General features: G+C 38.9%; 1 protein-coding gene across 1 annotated transcript in view; it reads left to right on the top strand.

Annotated features, from left to right (window-relative positions):
• MAP3K21 (mitogen-activated protein kinase kinase kinase 21) overlaps positions 1 to 15,883 on the top strand; it is a 58,797-nt gene extending 42,914 nt beyond the window's left edge. Inside the window, 5 exon segments of the mRNA XM_037510411.2 lie at positions 116 to 238; positions 5,596 to 5,746; positions 8,113 to 8,210; positions 11,129 to 11,905; positions 13,137 to 15,883. Coding sequence (XP_037366308.1) covers positions 116 to 238; positions 5,596 to 5,746; positions 8,113 to 8,210; positions 11,129 to 11,905; positions 13,137 to 13,540 — 1,553 coding nt within the window. The 3' untranslated portion in view covers positions 13,541 to 15,883.
• The last annotated feature ends 2,723 nt before the right edge of the window (positions 15,884 to 18,606 follow it).

The raw sequence follows: 18,606 nt of genomic DNA, 5'->3' as shown, positions 1-18,606 counted from the left end.
TGTGAACCTGTACTCTTAAAACTGTATAGACAGTGTTGTAAACCAATGCTACCTGCATCAACATATTCTAAAAAATTATGAAATCTCATTTCTTGCTTTTTTCCATATCCTGCAGATTTCCAGCACAAGATAACCGTGCAGGCCTCTCCCAACTTGGATAAAAGGAGGAGTCTGAACAGCAGCAGTTCCAGCCCACCCAGTAGCCCCACAGTGATTCCCCGACTCCGAGCTATACAATGTAAGCTTTATTCCCGGCACAAGGACCTCTGTGCCAATTTCTGTCATTAATTGACATGGATTAAACTTAGGCAGACATGTTTTTTCTAGCTGGTTATAGCTAACTAAGCATGTCACATATAGTAGGTGTCATAACTATTTGGAAAACAAAATATGGTCTTATGATTCTTAGTCTAATATTTTTATCTGTACAACAAATGATTTTGGTCTGTGCAAGTGGTGATGTGATCAGGCCACAGAGTAGAAAGTATAATAATTAATATATCTCAAGACATTTTGCTAAACACTTAAATGTAAAATTGATAACACTTAAATGTAAAATTGATGTCATTCTATCAGTAGCATATTTATGAATATTTTGAAAAAAATGAAATCAAGTATTCAAGGTTTCTTCCACTTCTTTTCTTGTTTTATAGAGAAAAAAAGTCCTTTGCTTTTTGAGATTTTACTTTAGGTCTGAGCCAATATAATACTCCAGAATAACCAATCTGAAAGCATTTTTTCCACCATTTTCAGATTGGTGGAAAAAATACATAGAGATAGTTTGCCTGGCACCTTTGTACTATGAGAATTTCGGTTAGTGGAATGAAATAAAACTATTGATAATTTTTGAAGATGACTCCAAATAAAGCTCAAAAGTAGACTATGCAAAAGAAGGGGTTAAATGTGTATATATGTACGTAATCTGTAAATCAGTCTACGTTACCATATTAATAATTTACGTCCTCTCCTTTTACCACCAAACTTAATTCTCTTCCTGCCATGATTATTTGGAAAAAAAGAATTACAAAATAATGTTTAGCCAGGTTTTCTGCCATCAATTTATTTTTTTTCTTTTAGCAATGAAAGTGTTTGTACCAGCAGAAATTTTTTCTTAAACCCTTTTTTATATTTGAAGGAAAATCACTTCAATAAATGTGTAATAATCTAATGTAGACTCTTAGACCTTAAGTAAAGCACTTCATTTTATTTTTATAGCTGATTGGTCTTTGTGAAAGCATTTTTTATAAAGCTGTACTTTATGCTTTGCTTTTCCTACACAAAGTAAGGACTTAATTAAAGGAATATAATGAGTGTAAAAGACTTGTCTCCCAGCTCTGCTGAAGGAACAAAGAATCGAGAACTCAGCTGTTTCTCTGCACTCTTCCCTGTTGTCTTCATATTCTTTTTTCTTGTATTTAAAGACAATTTTTTTCAAGACTTAAATTTTTCAGAGCAGTTTTAGATTGACAGCAAAACTGAGAGGAAGGCACAGAGATTGCGCAGGCACAAACCATCTCCACCACTGCTTCCATCATCCTGTATCAGAGGTTCATTTCAAATTGATGAACCTACATAAACAACATCACCGCCCAAAGTCCATAGTTTACATTGGGGTTCACTCTTGGTGTTGTCCATTCTGAGTTTGGACAAATGTGTAGTGTCATGTATTCACCATCATAGTATCATACAGGAGAGTTTAGTTCACTTAAACATTCCCTTTGTGCCATGTGTGCCTCCTCATACTGCCCCCCCATCCCTACTCCTAGCAACCACTGATCTTTTTTTGTCTTCATAGTTTTGCCTTTTCCAGAATATCATGTAGTGAAAATTATGTAGCATATGACTTTTCCAGATTGGCTTCTTTCACTTAATGACATGCATTTAAGGTGCCTCCAAGTCTTTCCATGACTTGATAACTCATTGCCTTTAAACCTTGAATAATAGGCCATTGTCTAGAGGAACCATTGTTTGTTTATCCATTCACTGTTGAAGGACAGCTTTGTTGCTTCCAAATTTTAGTTATAAATAAACTTGTACACATTCATGTGTAGGTGTTTGTGTGCACATAAGTTTTTGACTCCTTTGAATAAATACCAAAGAGTGCAATTGCTGGATCATTTGTAAGATTATGTTTCATTTTGTGAGACACCACCACCCTGTCTTCTAAAATGGCTGTGCCATTTGCATTCCCACAGGCAGCAGGGGAGGGTCCCTGTGTACATGCTGGCCTCACTGAATGGGGAAGTCGTATCTGGATGAGCTAGGCTCAAGATTGGTGCTAGTTAAGCTGAATACTTTTGGGATTACAAATAAATTCTGATCATGTGGCTCTCTGGCTCTAGTGAATTCTCTCACCCTCCCTTGCTTCTGACTGTACCCAGTGCATGTATAAACAAACAAACAAACAAACAAACAAACAAATAATAATACATGCCTCTTAAAAAAAAATCTAAAAAAAAAAATGAAGCAAACTTGGGGAGCTTCCCCACTTCCCCCAAACAGCAGGTGCCTCGAAATTCTTTCTCTGAGGTAGCCCATGAAAGCATTGTAATCCAGATACTCCAAACAGAACCAGCTTTATGTATAGGAGCTGCTGCTTCACCTTCTTTAACCTGAATCTTGGTCACTATCTTTTCTGACCCTAACTGCCCCCAACAGCTTTATCGTGTCTTGGTTTCTGGGTCTCCTCTGGTCACTAGCTCGTTTTCACTGTTCAGTGTAGTGTGACAGTGAAGGGCGTGGACTTGGGAATCACGTTGTCCAGGATTGAATTGCAGCTCTGGCCCTACTATACTGTGACTTTGAACAAGTGCCTGAACCTCATCATGCCTCAGATTCCATTTCTTTAAGCTGGGAATGAGACTAGTTTCAAAGGCCCAAATGTATATAAAACACTTGGAACAATGTCTGCACATGGTAAGCAGTTTATATGTGTCAGCAGTTGTCATGGTCTTCACTTTTACTATTGTTACTCTGAAGCTGTTTGTGGCCTGAAGGTCTCTCACTATTGTCTGCCATTTATAGTATTGATATTTATTCCTTTAAAGATATTGCCTCTCTCAGATGGATTGAGGTATATTTACATGCACACCTGATTCAGATGAATGGACTTCTTTTTCGGATGCGTTGTAGATATTATCTAGCATACTTTCCCTGAACAAAGATGAGAAAGTGTGAGTTAACTTAAATGAGAAAAATTCTTAGGAAAGCATGGAAAGAAAGAAAAAGCTGTGAAATTAAAGGGAAGGATAATTACAATTTGAGCAAGATGTGGCTCATTTAGGTAAAGTTGAATTAAAAGTAATTACCCCAAAGATTGTTCAAAGAATACTAAAGTAAAGGACTTTAGATGTATAAGATTGACTTTGGATAAAAACATAGTTATTTCACCCTGGTACAAAGAATCACTGTCTGCTAAAGAGAACATAGTCTAATATATTTGAACAAAATACTCTCTTATTCTAACTTCCTCTGGCTTGCTCTAATGATTGGCATTGTTGCATGATATCATATTTAGGGCTCCCTTTTCTTTGAGACTAGGAAATGGTAGAATTCACTAATCCTCTGAGAATTTCAGGTTTCAGGGTGTGTCTTAGGGTTGATGTCTTCAAGTGAGTACAAACACACACCTTTTTCCTATTACTGAATAGAATCAAATGATAGAAAAGGCAATTACAGAGACTCCTGTTATTATAGGGACTTGCTGTCATTGTATGTCCTTGGCATGTTTCCCAATAAAAAGTATCATAATGAAGAGGGAAGTTAGAAGCACTTGTTTTTCCAAGGAGATGGTTGATAGTCCTCCCCCATTCCACCCTACTTACTGATGTCCATAGCAAGGAAAAAAAAACCAGAAATCTCTGGTAACTAGAGTGGTGATAACAGGTTGATAATGAGTAAAGAGAGGGAGAAGTATAGTAAAGTATGACCCCCACCAAGGCACAGACCTTTGTAACCCAGCCCCAGCGCCATTGTAATAACAGTTCACATCCACCAAACACCCACTTCCAAGTTGTATTTATGTGCTAACCCATTTCATTCTCAAAGCAGCCTTCTCAAGTAGATACTGTTATGGTCCCTCAAAAAGGCAAAGAGAGGTTATCAATCTTGACCTAACTCAGTAGCTATGAATCAGTGGTGAAGCATGTGGATTCTTCACCATGTCCGTTCCAGCTTCTTCGTTCAGTTAAAGGTATTGGGGGACATGGGAAACAGTATGGAGGGTCCTCACAAAATTAAAATTAGAAATAGAACTGCTGTATGATCCAGCTGTTCCACTTCTGAGAATATAGACAAGCAAATAGCCAAGCACTAACATGGAAAGATACCTGTACTACTATATTCATTGTAGCATTATTTGTAATACCCAAGATACGGAAACAATCCAAGTGTCCACTGATCAATGAAGGGATAAAGAAGTTGTGGTCTGATACACACACACATTGGAATATTATTTGGCCACAAAAAAGAGGAAACCCTGTCATTTGCAACAACATGGAAGGACTTAAGTGAAGTAAACCAAGCAAAAGTAATCTGTGATCTCACTACTATGTGGAACCTGATTTAAAAACAATCAAAGAAATGCATAGAAAAAGAGATCAGGTTTGTGGTTACTAGAGCCAGGGGAAGGTGAATTGAAGGAAGGTGGTTAAAAGGTAGAAACTTGTGGTAATACCGATGGTCTCACTTGTAGCAGGAATGTAGAGGATCCAAATAAGGGATCAGGAAAAAAAAGCTAATTATAATAAAGTAAAAATCAAAATCAAGAGGCAACTATAAACCAGGTGGGGAGAAGGGAGTAGGATCAAAACAAGGGTGGCAGGAATTTTACGGGGACTATAACCAAGATGAAAATGCATACACTGTACAAAAATGAAAAATGATGTAAAAAATATATAAAATAATTAAAAATAAATAAAAAAAGAAACTTCCAGTTATAAGGTCAATATGTAATGTCCAACATGCTGTCTTAACACTGCTGGATGATATATATGTAAGTTGTTGAGGGTAAATCCTGAGATTTCTTATCATAAGAAAAAAGAATTTCTTTTTCTGATTTTTCTTTTTATTGTGGATATGAGGTAATGGATGCTAACTGATCTTATTGTAATAATCATTTCATAATATATGGAAATCAAACCATTATGCTTTACATTTTAAACCTATACAGTGGTATATGGCAATTAATAAAACTGGAAACAAAAACTTACTATAAAATACAACTTGATAAGAATATGGATAAAGTGTATTAAGATGTATTAAAAGCCACAGTGTTGGATTAAATATTGAAACAGATTACCTTGAAAAAAATTAGGGTGCTGTTTAAGTTAAATACTCAATTTCACTCTTTTTTTGCCCCAAATAAAACAGGTAAATAAATAAGCAGATCTTTGCTGTGAATTTCCTCAAATTTTTATCTCCTCTTTTAATTTAGTACACTTTTCTTGTTATTTTCATGACTAAGGAAAGAAGTTTGCCATGCATAGAATGAAAAAAAACATTTTTCACTACATGTCTTATGGCGTTTCACAACAGACTTGATTCATTTAACTTAAATATTTTTCCACTGGTTGATTAGTATTGTTCTTTGTTTAGTGACTTCAGATGAAAGCAATAAAACTTGGGGAAGGAACATGGTCTGTCGACAAGAAGAATTTGAAGATGTGAAAAGGAATTTCAAGAAAAAAGGTTGTACCTGGGGACCAAATTCAATTCAAATGAAAGAGAGAGCTGACTGCAAAGAAAGGTGCGTGTTTGGCGCCCATTGGGATTCTAGTGTGCTCTGTGGCAGGGTGCAGCGGTGCCTGTATAAACATGGCATGGCCAGTCTTTCAAAAAGCAGTTAGAGGGTCCTCCTTGGTGATGCAGAGGTTTAAGACAGCACTATCAAGCTTCACCAGTGTAAGGGCAGGAATGGACACAGAGCAGGTTTTCTGATCCCATGCAGACTGGGTAAAGGAGGAGTCCTTAGTGGGTTTTTGCAGGTCTTTTATTGGGATTCACCAGGCATATGACAGGCAGGGGTGCTGGGGGCCGGGAGGCTGGCATTCCTCCCAGCCCCCAGCAAATCCTCACTCTATCTGGGCTCTCTGGCGTTCTCTGCTTCTTTCTATGGCTCTGCTTCTCTCTCAGCTTCTTTCGGCTTCTACTGGTGTCCCCGTGACGCCGCCCTTAAAAGCACAGTCTTAGCGCAGGTGCACCCACTTCAGGTGCCCGCCATCAGGCATGCATTCAGGATCACGGGGTTCCCTCATCTATCCTGATGGCGGGAGGGCAGAAAAGCCTGATACCTTTTACCTTACCCTATAGTCCACCCCCTCAGTGTTTTCTGCCATATAATCCACACATACACAACTTTGTTTCTTAGCAAACACAAACAATGCAGCCATGGCCCACAAAAGCAAATACGTCACAATATAACAAAATATAACAGAACACAAATAAGTCCAGGCAGGGCCCCAACCTAGTGCAAAAGACAATTATTGGTACCAGCAGATGAGCCACCACATCTGCTGCCGAAGGCACTGCTCATATGAGGGAGGGGAACCATTCACGGCATCTACTATAACACACCAGGAGCCGTCGGGCTTCCTGGCCTTCTCTGGCTGTAGTCTCAGCTATAAGCCACACACAGCACCACCCCCAGGATGCACGAGCTCCAGGATTGGCGATTCTATTCTGTTGGGGGTCATTGCCAACCCTCAGGGTTTCTGTCAGCAGTCGCTCCAACACTCGGCCTTCATAGCCACCCATGCGACTAGCAGACCCCTGCACTCAAGCCAACCCACTGCACAAGCACATGGGTTGGGGATCCAAACTCTACATGCGGCTTGGGCTCCACTCCAAGCCACGTTCCCCACCCGTCCCTCAAGGACGGGTTCCTCAGCTCCTCACCCTCACTCAAGAATGAGCAGGGCATCACCCACAGGTGATTTTACGAGACTCACAGGTCTTCAGCATACTCAGGCTGCTTAACAGCCACTCAGGGCTTCTCAACTTAGCATCAGCACCAGCTTTTGCCTTCTCAGTTGGTTTTTCTCCTCCGCCTGGCTGCTGGGCATGCACAGGCTGCTTTTGGCCATCAAGGCCCACTGGCCACCCCCAGACTACCATCTCCTGGGGTTTACAAACAAAACTGTTCCACCCCCAGGGTCCCAAAACATACCAACCTGCAAGGTCCTCCGCCTTCTGGCGGGATTGTCAGTCCAAGTTCATCAGTCCATGTCCATCAGTCGAAGTCCATTGGCCTCTCCCTGCATCAGCACTGGCGAGCTCTGAATCGTGGTCCTCTCCTCCCCGATGATTCTGCTGCCTCAGGGGTCGTTGGCTGGTCCTTCCAGGTGTCATTGGCTGGTTCTTTTAGGCGTCTCCTTCGGCGAGGTCTTATCCCATAGATCCTGGACATTGTCCATCTCCTGACAATGCCTCCGGCGTCGTCACAGGCAGTCTTTTACTCCTTAGTCCCTCCAGGTCTTCGGAGGGCTCCATACCCGTCTGCATGGATCATCTTGCCGACTTATGCCAATTGTAGGGGTCAAGACTGACCACTGAGCACAACCAGCCACTGCAGCACAAGTTCGATCCTGCTGGCCAGGGAGCAACACATATAGTGCAGCAGACCTTTCCTGTTTCACCCGCTGCTCCTCTCAGCAGTGTATTTCAGTAGATCTCCCTGTTCTGCTCCCCACTCTCTGGTGAATCTTCTCACCCTGCCCCTTCCCCCGTACCTCTGGCTTATACCCCAGTTCTTGTATGCATAAATAAATAAATATTTTTTAAAAGCAAAATAATACAGAGCTATCTGAATATTAATTTAACTTGTGAGTTTATCATACTAAGTTAATTATTAGTCAAGTGGTTTTAAAAAATTATCTGATTTTGCACAAACAAACAAATAAATAAATAAAACATGCCTCTATTTAAAAAAAAAAAAAATTATCTGATTTTCTGTTTCATGTTAAGGTTTTATTTGTACTTGTTGACTTCTCAGAACACAAGTACAGATGTGTTCTGTCTTACTGCCTTGGGAATGTTGGTGTTGTGCACCCACCAAAACTTAGTTTGTGTGTTGTATGTTTTTATTTTATCAAAATAAACATCTTTCTCTTGTAGAATAAGACCTCTCTCAGATGGCAACAGTCCTTGGTCAACTCTCTTCATAAAAAATCAGAAAGCCATGCCATTGGCTTCATTATTTGTGGACCAACCAGGTAAATGTGCTTCAGGAAATAGAATTTGTTTGAATTAGACTTAGCACCTGAGTGTTTCACAAGCTTTGTGTAAGTAGTTTCACATGGTTATTCAAATAGCATAGGGAAGGTTAGCAGATAACACAGCATTGCTTATACATTTAGTTAAGTTCTAAAGTTATTATCTGTCCTAAAAGCTGTATGGTAGAAAGCCACTAGTTACTTTATTGATTGGAAATTTGTAACTACTGTTGTTTACCAAAAAATTTAGTGTCAAAAATCATTATATAGAATTTATTTAACATAAGAAATAGTAAGTTGAAAATATAGACACCCTGAAATTCTGCTGATATTAAGGGGAGTTCTCCTGCTATACCCCCATTTCTTGAGATGATGAAATCATGCCAGTAAGTTAGCTGTGAAAAACTACTCAGACAGTATAATATTGGGAATCACTGTTTAAGTGATCCTGTTTAGGTATTCATAGAAGGTGAAAAGGATATGGAAATTCTTGAAAAACTTCAAATATTGTTATCACCAGAGAAAATGGGTCTTTATAGTATTTGACAATTTAAGAAAATGCTTTGATACTGTGGCCAAATTTAGCAAAATGTGGTATAAAGTTTTTGAATTTATTTTCAGTGCAATCTGATAATAAATTTTATAGGCACCTTACCACTCACTACCCATATTTAATTTTCTTCTGTATCATGAGAATGTGGTTTCCGTAGAAATACACTTGAATTTACACAGGACAGGTGCTTTGTAGTTCTTGCATAAGTGCTTTGTGTGGTTAGATTCACTCTCATGCTCTGACTCTTGCTTGTAAAGGCAAAAGATTCTCTTATATACTGTGATCTATTATCATAGTTTGGGGACTAATGAAGAACAATTAGAAGTAATAAGGCTGCTGTCCTGATAGTATATTTTTCATTATTTATCACTGTTCAGGGTTATTCAAAGAAGTCTTCCTGCCTTTTCTCCCCTTAATTCTTTTATCCTTTCTTCTATTCTTTTATTCTTTCTAATTCTTTTATTCTTTCTTTAAATATTTGATCTTATTAATAACTCCTTCAAAAGACAGTGGAAATAAAAGGAAATATTTGGCTGACTCTATGTCCATTAAGTTACCACTAAATTCACCATTAACCAAAGGGTTAATGGGCAACAGGTGTCATCTGTCTGTGCTGGGCTACTGGTTTCCCTCCTTGTACCCCCTCGTAATGTCCACTGTGACCTGATTCCTCTAAGGCATTTATGGCCCAACTCAAAAATTCCTGAAAGCTTTCCCCTAAGCCAGAGTAGTATCCCACCACATCCCTCTATCACATTTTTGTTAATTTTTAACTCTTATTTGAAATGCTCATTTGTCTACCTGGACACCCATTTGTAGTGTATGTATTCTGTCACCCCCAAACTGGAATGTCAGCCCCGTGAAGGCAAGGATTTCATCTGCTTTGCCCAGCGCTCTGCTCCAATGCCTGGAATATGTCAAATATTCAATATGTATTGAATGAGTGAATCCTAAAAGGACTGTTTGCTATTATGTTAATAATAATTATATTTACGTTTGCTTGGGGCTACACATGCATGTCATTGCTCAGGAAGAGCACTGGGAAAGACTGTGGCTGGTCAGTGTGAGTCTGTGGTGACTGCAGGGAGAAGATGTGTGTTGTGCTGCTCAGTGAGAGTGCATATACCTCATGTTAGGAACAGCTCACATTAGGAATTAGCAGACTGAAATCTGTAGATTTTTTTTAAATGATGGATTGGTAATGATTGCTACTTTGATACTTGTTATGTAGACTGTGCTTACTTGATGCAGGCATTACTCAGGGAAGCCCCCCAGAAGATAAAATAGAAAAAACATATGGTCAGAAGCTTGCTGATAGCAGACGTGCACACAGCCGACTGATCTTAAAGGAGTAAAAGAAACAGAGAGGCTTCCGAGGCCTCAGAGGAAGTCAGGCTTGTACATGGGGAAGTAGGCATTAGTGAGCTGGGCAGGGCAAGGTGGTTTTCTGAGAGAGCCTTCTGAGGGACAGGTGAGCTGGGGTATTCAGTGTTAGAGTGGAAACAGGAAGAGGCATGAGAAGAGGGGCGTATGCCGAGCACTGGCTTGTTTGGAGAAGAGCTGGCATATCTAGATTATAGAGTGTGTTGGAGATGTAGTGGGACGGCAGAATCACCCACGACTCCATTGCCTGTTGCCTAGAACACCATGTGGAGGAGTTTGTTGTTTCCGTCATTCACTGGCAAGCTCCTCAGTGCTCCCACTACAGCTTCCTCTTCAGTTCCTAAGTGTGTAGCTTTTTGGGACTCTAACCTTTTTTGGAGAATCTTCCTCCATGACAGGGGCTCTCAAACTTTGGTAAGGGCCTGCTGAGACAAACTGAGGACTCCACCCCTAGAATTTCTAGTTCCGTAGTCTGAGTGGGCCAAGAATCCTCGATTCTAGTTTCCAGATATGCAGGTGCTGCTGGTGCAGGCTGCACACTGAGAAGCTGCTGGTCTAGGCCTGACAGTCCATTTACCTGGTGAGTCCTTGAGGTGGCCTGGCCCTTCATCCAGGAGAGGAGTAGTGCACATCTGGCCTGACATATGCCTAGAGCCTGTATATGTGCATGTGCATGTTTGTATCTTCATGACTTTATTTCTATAGTAATTTCTGTCTTCCTTGCCAGTGAAGAGCCGATTTCTCCATGATAGGGAATAGCCATAATACACTTGCTCGTTTCTGTGCAGGGAACCTTGGGTAGCTAGCAGCCTCCTCACTCTCCTTCCTTGGCTCCTCCCAGACGAACCATTTGTTGAGCTGTAAAGAAGGCAGTATATTTCATTTGGATTATGTATTTACTAGGTTTCAGCGGTTGTTTTACAGTAGGATGTAACTGATTCTGAAATGTTAGTACCATGTGTCTGTTTCAACCTTTATTTAGGTGCTTGTGAAGAGCCAAAACTTGCCCCTGATGGATTAGAACACAGAAAACCAAAGCAAATAAAATTTCCGGGTCAAGCCTACGTTGATCTACCTCTTTGGAAAGATGGCCAGAGAGAGAATCTTGGGGAACCTGAAAGCTGGGAGGAGGGGACCCCTGTGAGTCCTGCTGCTGGCACTCCTCAGGTGACCCCTACAAATAGTCTGAGTAGAACCCCCCAGAGAAAAAAAATGGAGTCTGCTTTGTACGGTTGCACCATGCTGCTGGCGTCAGTGGCGTTGGGCCTGGATATCAGAGAACTGAGCAGAGCACAGGCCCCTGAGGAACTGTTGCCCCGGGAAGAAAAGAAGAAACGTGAGGGGATCTTCCAGAGGGCTCCCAAGTCCCGTAGCAGCACCACTGCCCCTAGGAGGGCATCTGCTAGTGAAGGGGGCAGCAGCCCAGCCTCCCTCCCTCCCTCAAGTGCTGTGAGCCTTCTCTCCATGCCTTCTCTCTCCACAAAGTGCTTGCTACAGACTGATGGTGACGATTCATTTGAGGGCAGCACACACATCATTTATGACCCCAAGACGCCTGCTCCAGGTTTTTGCCCTGCTGTCAGAGGACATAATCAAGAGCCAACCTCTGTGCCAAGACTGGAAACTGATGTTAGTGTGTGGAAAAACCCATCTGTGCCCTTCATAGAGCAGACACACGTGCCTTATTATGTCCCTTCTAAAGAAAGAACAGCATGTCACAGACGGACCAGGTCTGATGGAAATGCCTTCTGGACCCCAAGTAGGTTGTTTTAGTTGGGGGGAAGTACCAAATCTCAACAACTGTTGAGATTTGCCTGTCAAATTGTATAGCTATCTGATTTTATCTTGTCCAATGGATTACATTTGCAATTTATTTGCACTTTTCACATAATCTCTGAATTTTGCCCTATTTTATTTGACTTTATCACTTAGATTCTGTGGTAAAATATAATTAAATTTCAATGATGTAAATATATTCTAGCAGAAAGAGCATGTAGAGACTCAAAAATCATGTGTTGGAGAAGACAGGTCACTCGCCCAAATCTGAACCAGTATCTGACGGGAGAGCTGGAACTAACCTCACCTTCCCACATGCCTTGTCATCTCTATTACCCCCTTCACTACTCAGTTTATGCTGAGACTGTGGTTAGCAGGTGTAAAACTCAAATGGCATGCGAGGTTCTGAGTGCTCAGGGGGTACACATTGTGATCTCTTTGGTAGGTGAAGGTAACTGCAATCACCTCATGTGCCTCTCCTGAGTATTAAGTGAGGTCATGTATATAAAACGTGCCTTTTAAGTTGTGAAATGCTAAAGCTATATTAAAGCTAAAACTGCTGTCATTTCCTTATCTTTCCCTCTGCCTCTTTACGATACCTAGACATGACTTTTTTCAGATTATTGTTCATTATCGCTAGATAATTTGGGTTATTATTCTGTTGTAATGCATTAGAACATAAGTAATTTGTAATTGCACAAGGAGAAATCTTAGCACAGTAGTCTTATAAGAAACTGTTCTTTTTCTCTTAATTATAAGTCAGTAATTATTTGCTAGCGTGGTAAAAAGAGAAGGGGGAACGTAAAAAGTAACTGCTTTCTTATTTACAGTAATTTTTTTTTCAAACTGTAACTTGAAAGTGAAGCTTAATCATATTAACTATTATTTTTTAAAGTCTTAATTTTATTTGAGGCTGATCCATTTTGAAGTCTCCCTGTTTGTCACCAGTTGCAACTATGCCCTTTGGTGCTGATTCACTGTCTACAGATATATTTTCCACAGGTGGACGCATCTTTCCAATCATGCTGTGCTTTTTCATTAAAAAAAAAAAAACAAAAAACCCTAACAGTTCAAAAAGGCCTGCATTTTGATTTTTTAATTGAAGTCCGCTTTAATGTGATTACCTAGTTTAATTGTCACAGTTGGTATTTTTCTTGACACTCATTGTTTTAGAAACCGCCATCTAATTACATTCTTTTTTTTTCTTCAACCAGCAGGTGCGACTGTTATCTCAGCCACTCAAACCTCTGAGTGGGTTTTGGGGGTGCCCCACTCCTCATTGGGTCCACACAGTAACCTGCGCACTGAGGTCCTACCTGAAAAACAAAGAGCTGTCAGTATCGCGCCTCTACCCCACCCTCGCCGAGCAGACCCTGTGCTGGCTTTTCCACTCAGAATGAAACCTCAGCCCACACAGGCCGACCCAGTGGTGGTGGGGCCTGGACCAACCCCCACCTGTGCCCCCGGCGCCAAAGAGAGAACTAAACCCCACATGCCCTCCTTGCTGGACACTGACATGGAAGGCCAGAGCAGGGACTGCACCGTGCCCTTGTGCAGGATGAAGAGCAGGATGAACCGCCCATCCATATATGATCTGGAGAAAGAATTTCTGTCTTAAGTGCCTTATATTTTTCAAGCTTTTCTTCTTAAGGTGAACAAATGAAAGCAATGTGTCTCCCTTTGAATCTTTTTCATGCTGCTAGGTTTTCAAAAACTGTGGCCTTGTTACTAAATTAGTAGTGAATGTTTGACTTCCTTGAAAAAATGTATACGATTTCTGTTAGTGTCTCTTGTTCTATTCTATTGGACTCTTGCCCAGTATCTTGAACACACAAGGGTAAAACAAGATATGAGCTGCAATGTGAAACTATTGGGTAGCATTGCCTTAAGCACAATTTTAATACTTTGTTCTCATTTGTATCCTGTCTTGTTAGTGCTGAGAAATTGGAATGAGGGCTCTATTTTTGTTTCCTTCCTTCTTTCTGCCCCTTCTTACTTTTATTTTTGTTTTTTATTTGTGAAACCCAAAACCAAGAAGAATATGTGATATTAGTAAGTAAAGGTGTCTATTTAAAAAAAAAATCGATGACTAGAATAAATACAGAGACCTATTTAAACTACCTAAATTCAGCAGTAGTCTTATGCATAAATATGTCCAATTCTCAAATTATGCAATATTTCTCTCTTTGAGGAAATTTTACTGAATGTAATTTGTAAATGTTTGACTGAATGTAATTTATAAAAGTTTTATCCATTAGAATTCCAATATAGATCTTCGGAAGATAAGCGGTCTCTGATGTGTGGTTATGACTATATCGTACCCTCCTGAGAGGCTCATCTGTAGTTTCTTCATCTTCAGTCACCATTTATTTGGTGTCCAGAAGTGTAAAAGCTTTTCATTTTGTAAAATTTTAAGAATTTTTAAGAATCGTGACACATGTATTATAAATACTTATGACATTTAATTTTATTTTTCTCTATTTAAATGCATAATTATCTGAATAACTCCAAATACAGTTAAAGAGCAACACTGCCAAGAGAAGAAACAGCAGTACTGTGAGAATTGAGGTATTTTGCAGTTATTTCACATTTCATTTAACTGTAAATAAATGTTAAACATCTGCTGAGATAACTGATATGGTGGAAAAGATACATAAGGTATAGATTATTTTCAGATATGAGTTTATAAAATACATCTTTAGATACTAGATCAGGATTTTAACGATTTAAAGATATTTTATGAGTCCCTTGTAAATCATGCATGTATGATACAAATAGACTACTGAGTTATTCAGCTACAAAATGGTTATCCAGGAGCTTGGTAAATTTCCCAGGTTTGTTGTTGTTAGAAATATGATAATATTCCTCTTCTGTCATTAGAATATGGTTGTTCAGATGACAGACAATAGATGTTTAAATTTGCCATGAAAAACTATATGATAAACATTACTTGATATTATTTTAAATTATACATGGGTTAAAGCTCATTGAGTAGTTGAAATATCAGTGATTTAAAATTGAATCATATATGATAAAATATCTATCTACTGGTAGTAGAAAACAAGGAAAATTATATTATTTGGCTACTTTACAACATCTTAGTCTCCAGGCATGTAGCCCCAGAAGATGGTGAAGAGGACATGACAGGGTTCTATTAACATTTTGCCCTAAGGAAACAATCTTGTGTTTCATATTTCTTGCAGCATAATCTCAGGTACTTGCTACATTTTTCTGTATTATTGTTCATTCTGTGGTTGGACTTCACTTTGGGGTAGCTGTTGAATTAGGTAATAAGAGATTTGGTTTCCTCAAAATTTTATCATATTTGACACACTAGTTGTCTGCTTCATATTCAGTAACTTGGGGGCATGTAACTTCCAGCTAAAAGTAAAGGAAGTACATGCCAAAAAAATAATACATGAAAGAATTATAGAAGGTGTGTTCTCAGTTTTGCTTCGACCAAAACAGTATGTGTGTGTGTGTGTGTGTGTGTGGTGTGAGAGGCAGGAAGTGGTGGGTATTTGTCTATCTTGTTCCTTTGTTCCTGCTCTTGTTTAGCTCTATTTTAGTTAACTCTACATTATGATGAATTTAGAATGAAGCTGTATTAAAAAGATAATTATGATATATTCATTTTCACATATTACTGCAGATAGTTATTTTTTGCTGAGATCTATTGTACATTTGTGATTTTCTGTTTTGTGTTAGTATACTTAGCCAAATCTGGTTATTTATTTTCATATAGATTTAATAGCACATTGAAAGATAAATTAAGCTGATTACTGTTAGTCAATAATTAAGGTGCTCCCACTGCAGATTTAAGGCTTGGACCTGATATGCTGTATCATGAAGCCTTGTGACTGAAAAAGATGTTTACATATGTTGTCTATTTTTTTAATAAACTTTTTTATAGCTAATCTATTTTCTCAGTGATTTTGATCTACTCAGTGATTGTGATTATAGTTTGTTATGATTTACTCTGTACTCAGTAAGGAAAAGTACATTAATAAAGATTATCAATGCTTAATAAGTCAGGTATTAACCTGCTAAATTCATTTGCTAAATGAGTAAATGGATTAAATACTTTTTAAAAAGTATAATGAAATATTTAAAATATTTGCTATACTTTTGCTTTGAAAAGTTGTATTTTATTGCAAGAAGTTTGCAACTTCAGCTTTTCAGAAAGCACATTTTTGCAGCATGTAATTAGTATATAATTCAAATTTTAGTTGATGCTAGAGAAATGTGCTTGATGGGATGTCAGTTATTCACATGTATAAATCAGTAGAATTTTAAAGCCAACCCAGCACCTGGTAATTCTTGTTAAGTGAAAAGCTAGATTGAATTTGAAAAGCAGATCATAGTATCTCATGCGGATCCCATGTATCACCCTACAATATCAGAGTGAGAGAAATTTAACATTCATTGTGTGTCTTCTAAATGTTAATAGTCCTCCTAGGTAGCTGTATAAAACACCTCGTGTAATTCTTTTTATAATATTTGTGAGGTAGGTAATCATACCTCTATTTAATTAGATATGAAATAAACAGCAGTTTGGTAAATTTCCAAAGACCCAGCTTGCATTTAGTCACCACTAGGTGGTGCATACTACCTGTTCACACCTATTGTAACCACACACAGAGCATAGAAGTAGAAGACATCTGAAATGTGAATTTTGTAAATGGAATCCAAAGCTAAGGCAGTTTTTCACTCATGAAATATTTCAGAAGTCCAGAATTGTATGAGTATTTACTTAAAAGCAAAGCTAACAGTGGTTTTTTAATGGAGAGCTGTCTCAGTGCATATAAAATGAAATGGAAAGTACTAAAACATAAATCTCTTATATGCCTATTCAGGAAAATGGAATATCCTGCTCAGTGGGCCTGTGAATATGGTGAAATTATTTAAGAACTGCAATGGATGAAATAATTGAGGTTAAGCTGTCTATTCTTCTGCGAGTTCAATATGCTGAAAGTTCAACAGTGAATGGCAATGGCTTTATGAATAAAATAGTGTAATAGGTATCATTTGGTAAAACAAAAATTAGCTGCTTTTTACAGCTAAGAAAAATAGGTAAGTTGAATTTTGGAGCTTCCATACACTGACACATTCTCTGAGTAGCTACTGGGATAAGCGTTGGAAAAGATAAAGGGATTTAGTGGTGAGCAAGAAATAGCACTTTTGTACTTTGCCTGCAATTCTTAATATCTAGCAAAATTAAAAATGAGAAACTAAACAGGACCAACTTCCTAGGCATGCAACTTGAGTAGCTGAGCAGTTGAGCAGAGCTTCCCACTCAGAAGGTCCCTGAACGTGATACCAACATGTTGAAATCCTTAAGTTGTGAACAGGGCTCCATCATTTTGCTTTGTAGTAGGCCTCTTAAATGATGTGACCAAGCCTGACAAAAGGAATGAGTGATACAACAGGTGAAGTAGTTATTGTGTTGGTAGCATTGGAAGAGCCAATGCTGTTTGGGCGGAGGTAAGAAAGGTGCCTGAGAAAGCCAGGAGGACCTCAGTGACTGAGGGGTGATCCCCGTATAATCACTAGTCACCGAGGGAAGTCCTTGAATCATTTTTCTCTTGTTGCTTTCCAGATTTTCTCTCTGTTTTCACCTTTCAACATTTTTACTCTGATGTATCTGGCTGTGGATCTCTTTGCATAGACCCAGGTTGGAGTTATTTAATTTCTTCACTGTGTAGATTCATCTTTTAAGCAAATTTGGGGCTTTCAACCCAATTTCTTCAGATACTTTCTTTGTTTCTTTTACTCTCTCACAGTGCTCTCATTACATATGTATTGTGTGTTCACTGGTGTTTCTGAGGCCCTATTCCTTTTTATTCTTTATCTTTTCTCAGATTATGTATAGTGATCTTCCTTCAAATCTCATTTGACATTTCAAATCTCTCAAGCCCCTCTATTAATTTCAGACAGGACTAATTTGGAGAGCAAGCTTTAAATAAGAGTTGGTCTGACCCCAGATGGGTTCTTATTAGCTTTTTCTTTGCTTAATCATCTCTGTTGAGGTAACTGGCCTACTGGTTAGCTTGTTGCTGGTAGTCAAGAGGACCCATGGATTTTTGAGAGTGCTTTTAGACTTACACTTTCCCTTACTCTGTTTCTAACGATATCTAACAAAAGTTGAACATCTCTTTTTGGATAGGCAAAGATTGTAGTGTTTGGTGATGGATAACTCTTGAGACAACCACTGGCAGTTGAATTTTGAGATAGAGGTTGAAGTTGGAGAGAGGTTCTGGACACATCTGAATTTTGGTAATAAAGAAGTTGAATAGCTCAGATAAAGTATGTGAAGAGAAATAAGCTGAAGAAAGTTCTCTGGGAGAGAGTGAAAAGTTGGAGGATGATGCAAACAGACTGACAACTAGTGTGAGTAAAAAAGGATGCTGAGAGTAGGAAGTCGTGGATGCTCACATGGCAAAATCTTGAATATTTTCCATAATGCATAACAAAGCTTTTCAGGTCGATATTATCTTAGAATTACCCCACTCCCTACAGCATCAACATTTCTCTCCCTCCTAACCGGAAGCAGATGCTCATTAGCTTTATTGAAAGAAGCAATCTTATTGAGAGCTGCCTCCCTACAAAATCCCAAGGTCAGTCATGTCAGAGGAATATAATTCCATGACCCAGAGCAAACCACCACTCTCTACTCCTCCAATT

This window comes from Talpa occidentalis, unplaced genomic scaffold (genome assembly GCF_014898055.3).
Source record: "Talpa occidentalis isolate TD23 unplaced genomic scaffold, MPIMG_talOcc4v2.1 talOcc4.14, whole genome shotgun sequence".
NCBI lineage: Eukaryota > Metazoa > Chordata > Mammalia > Eulipotyphla > Talpidae > Talpa > Talpa occidentalis.
Note: the sequence above shows the minus strand (reverse complement) of the source record. Positions and strands in the feature narration are given on the sequence as shown.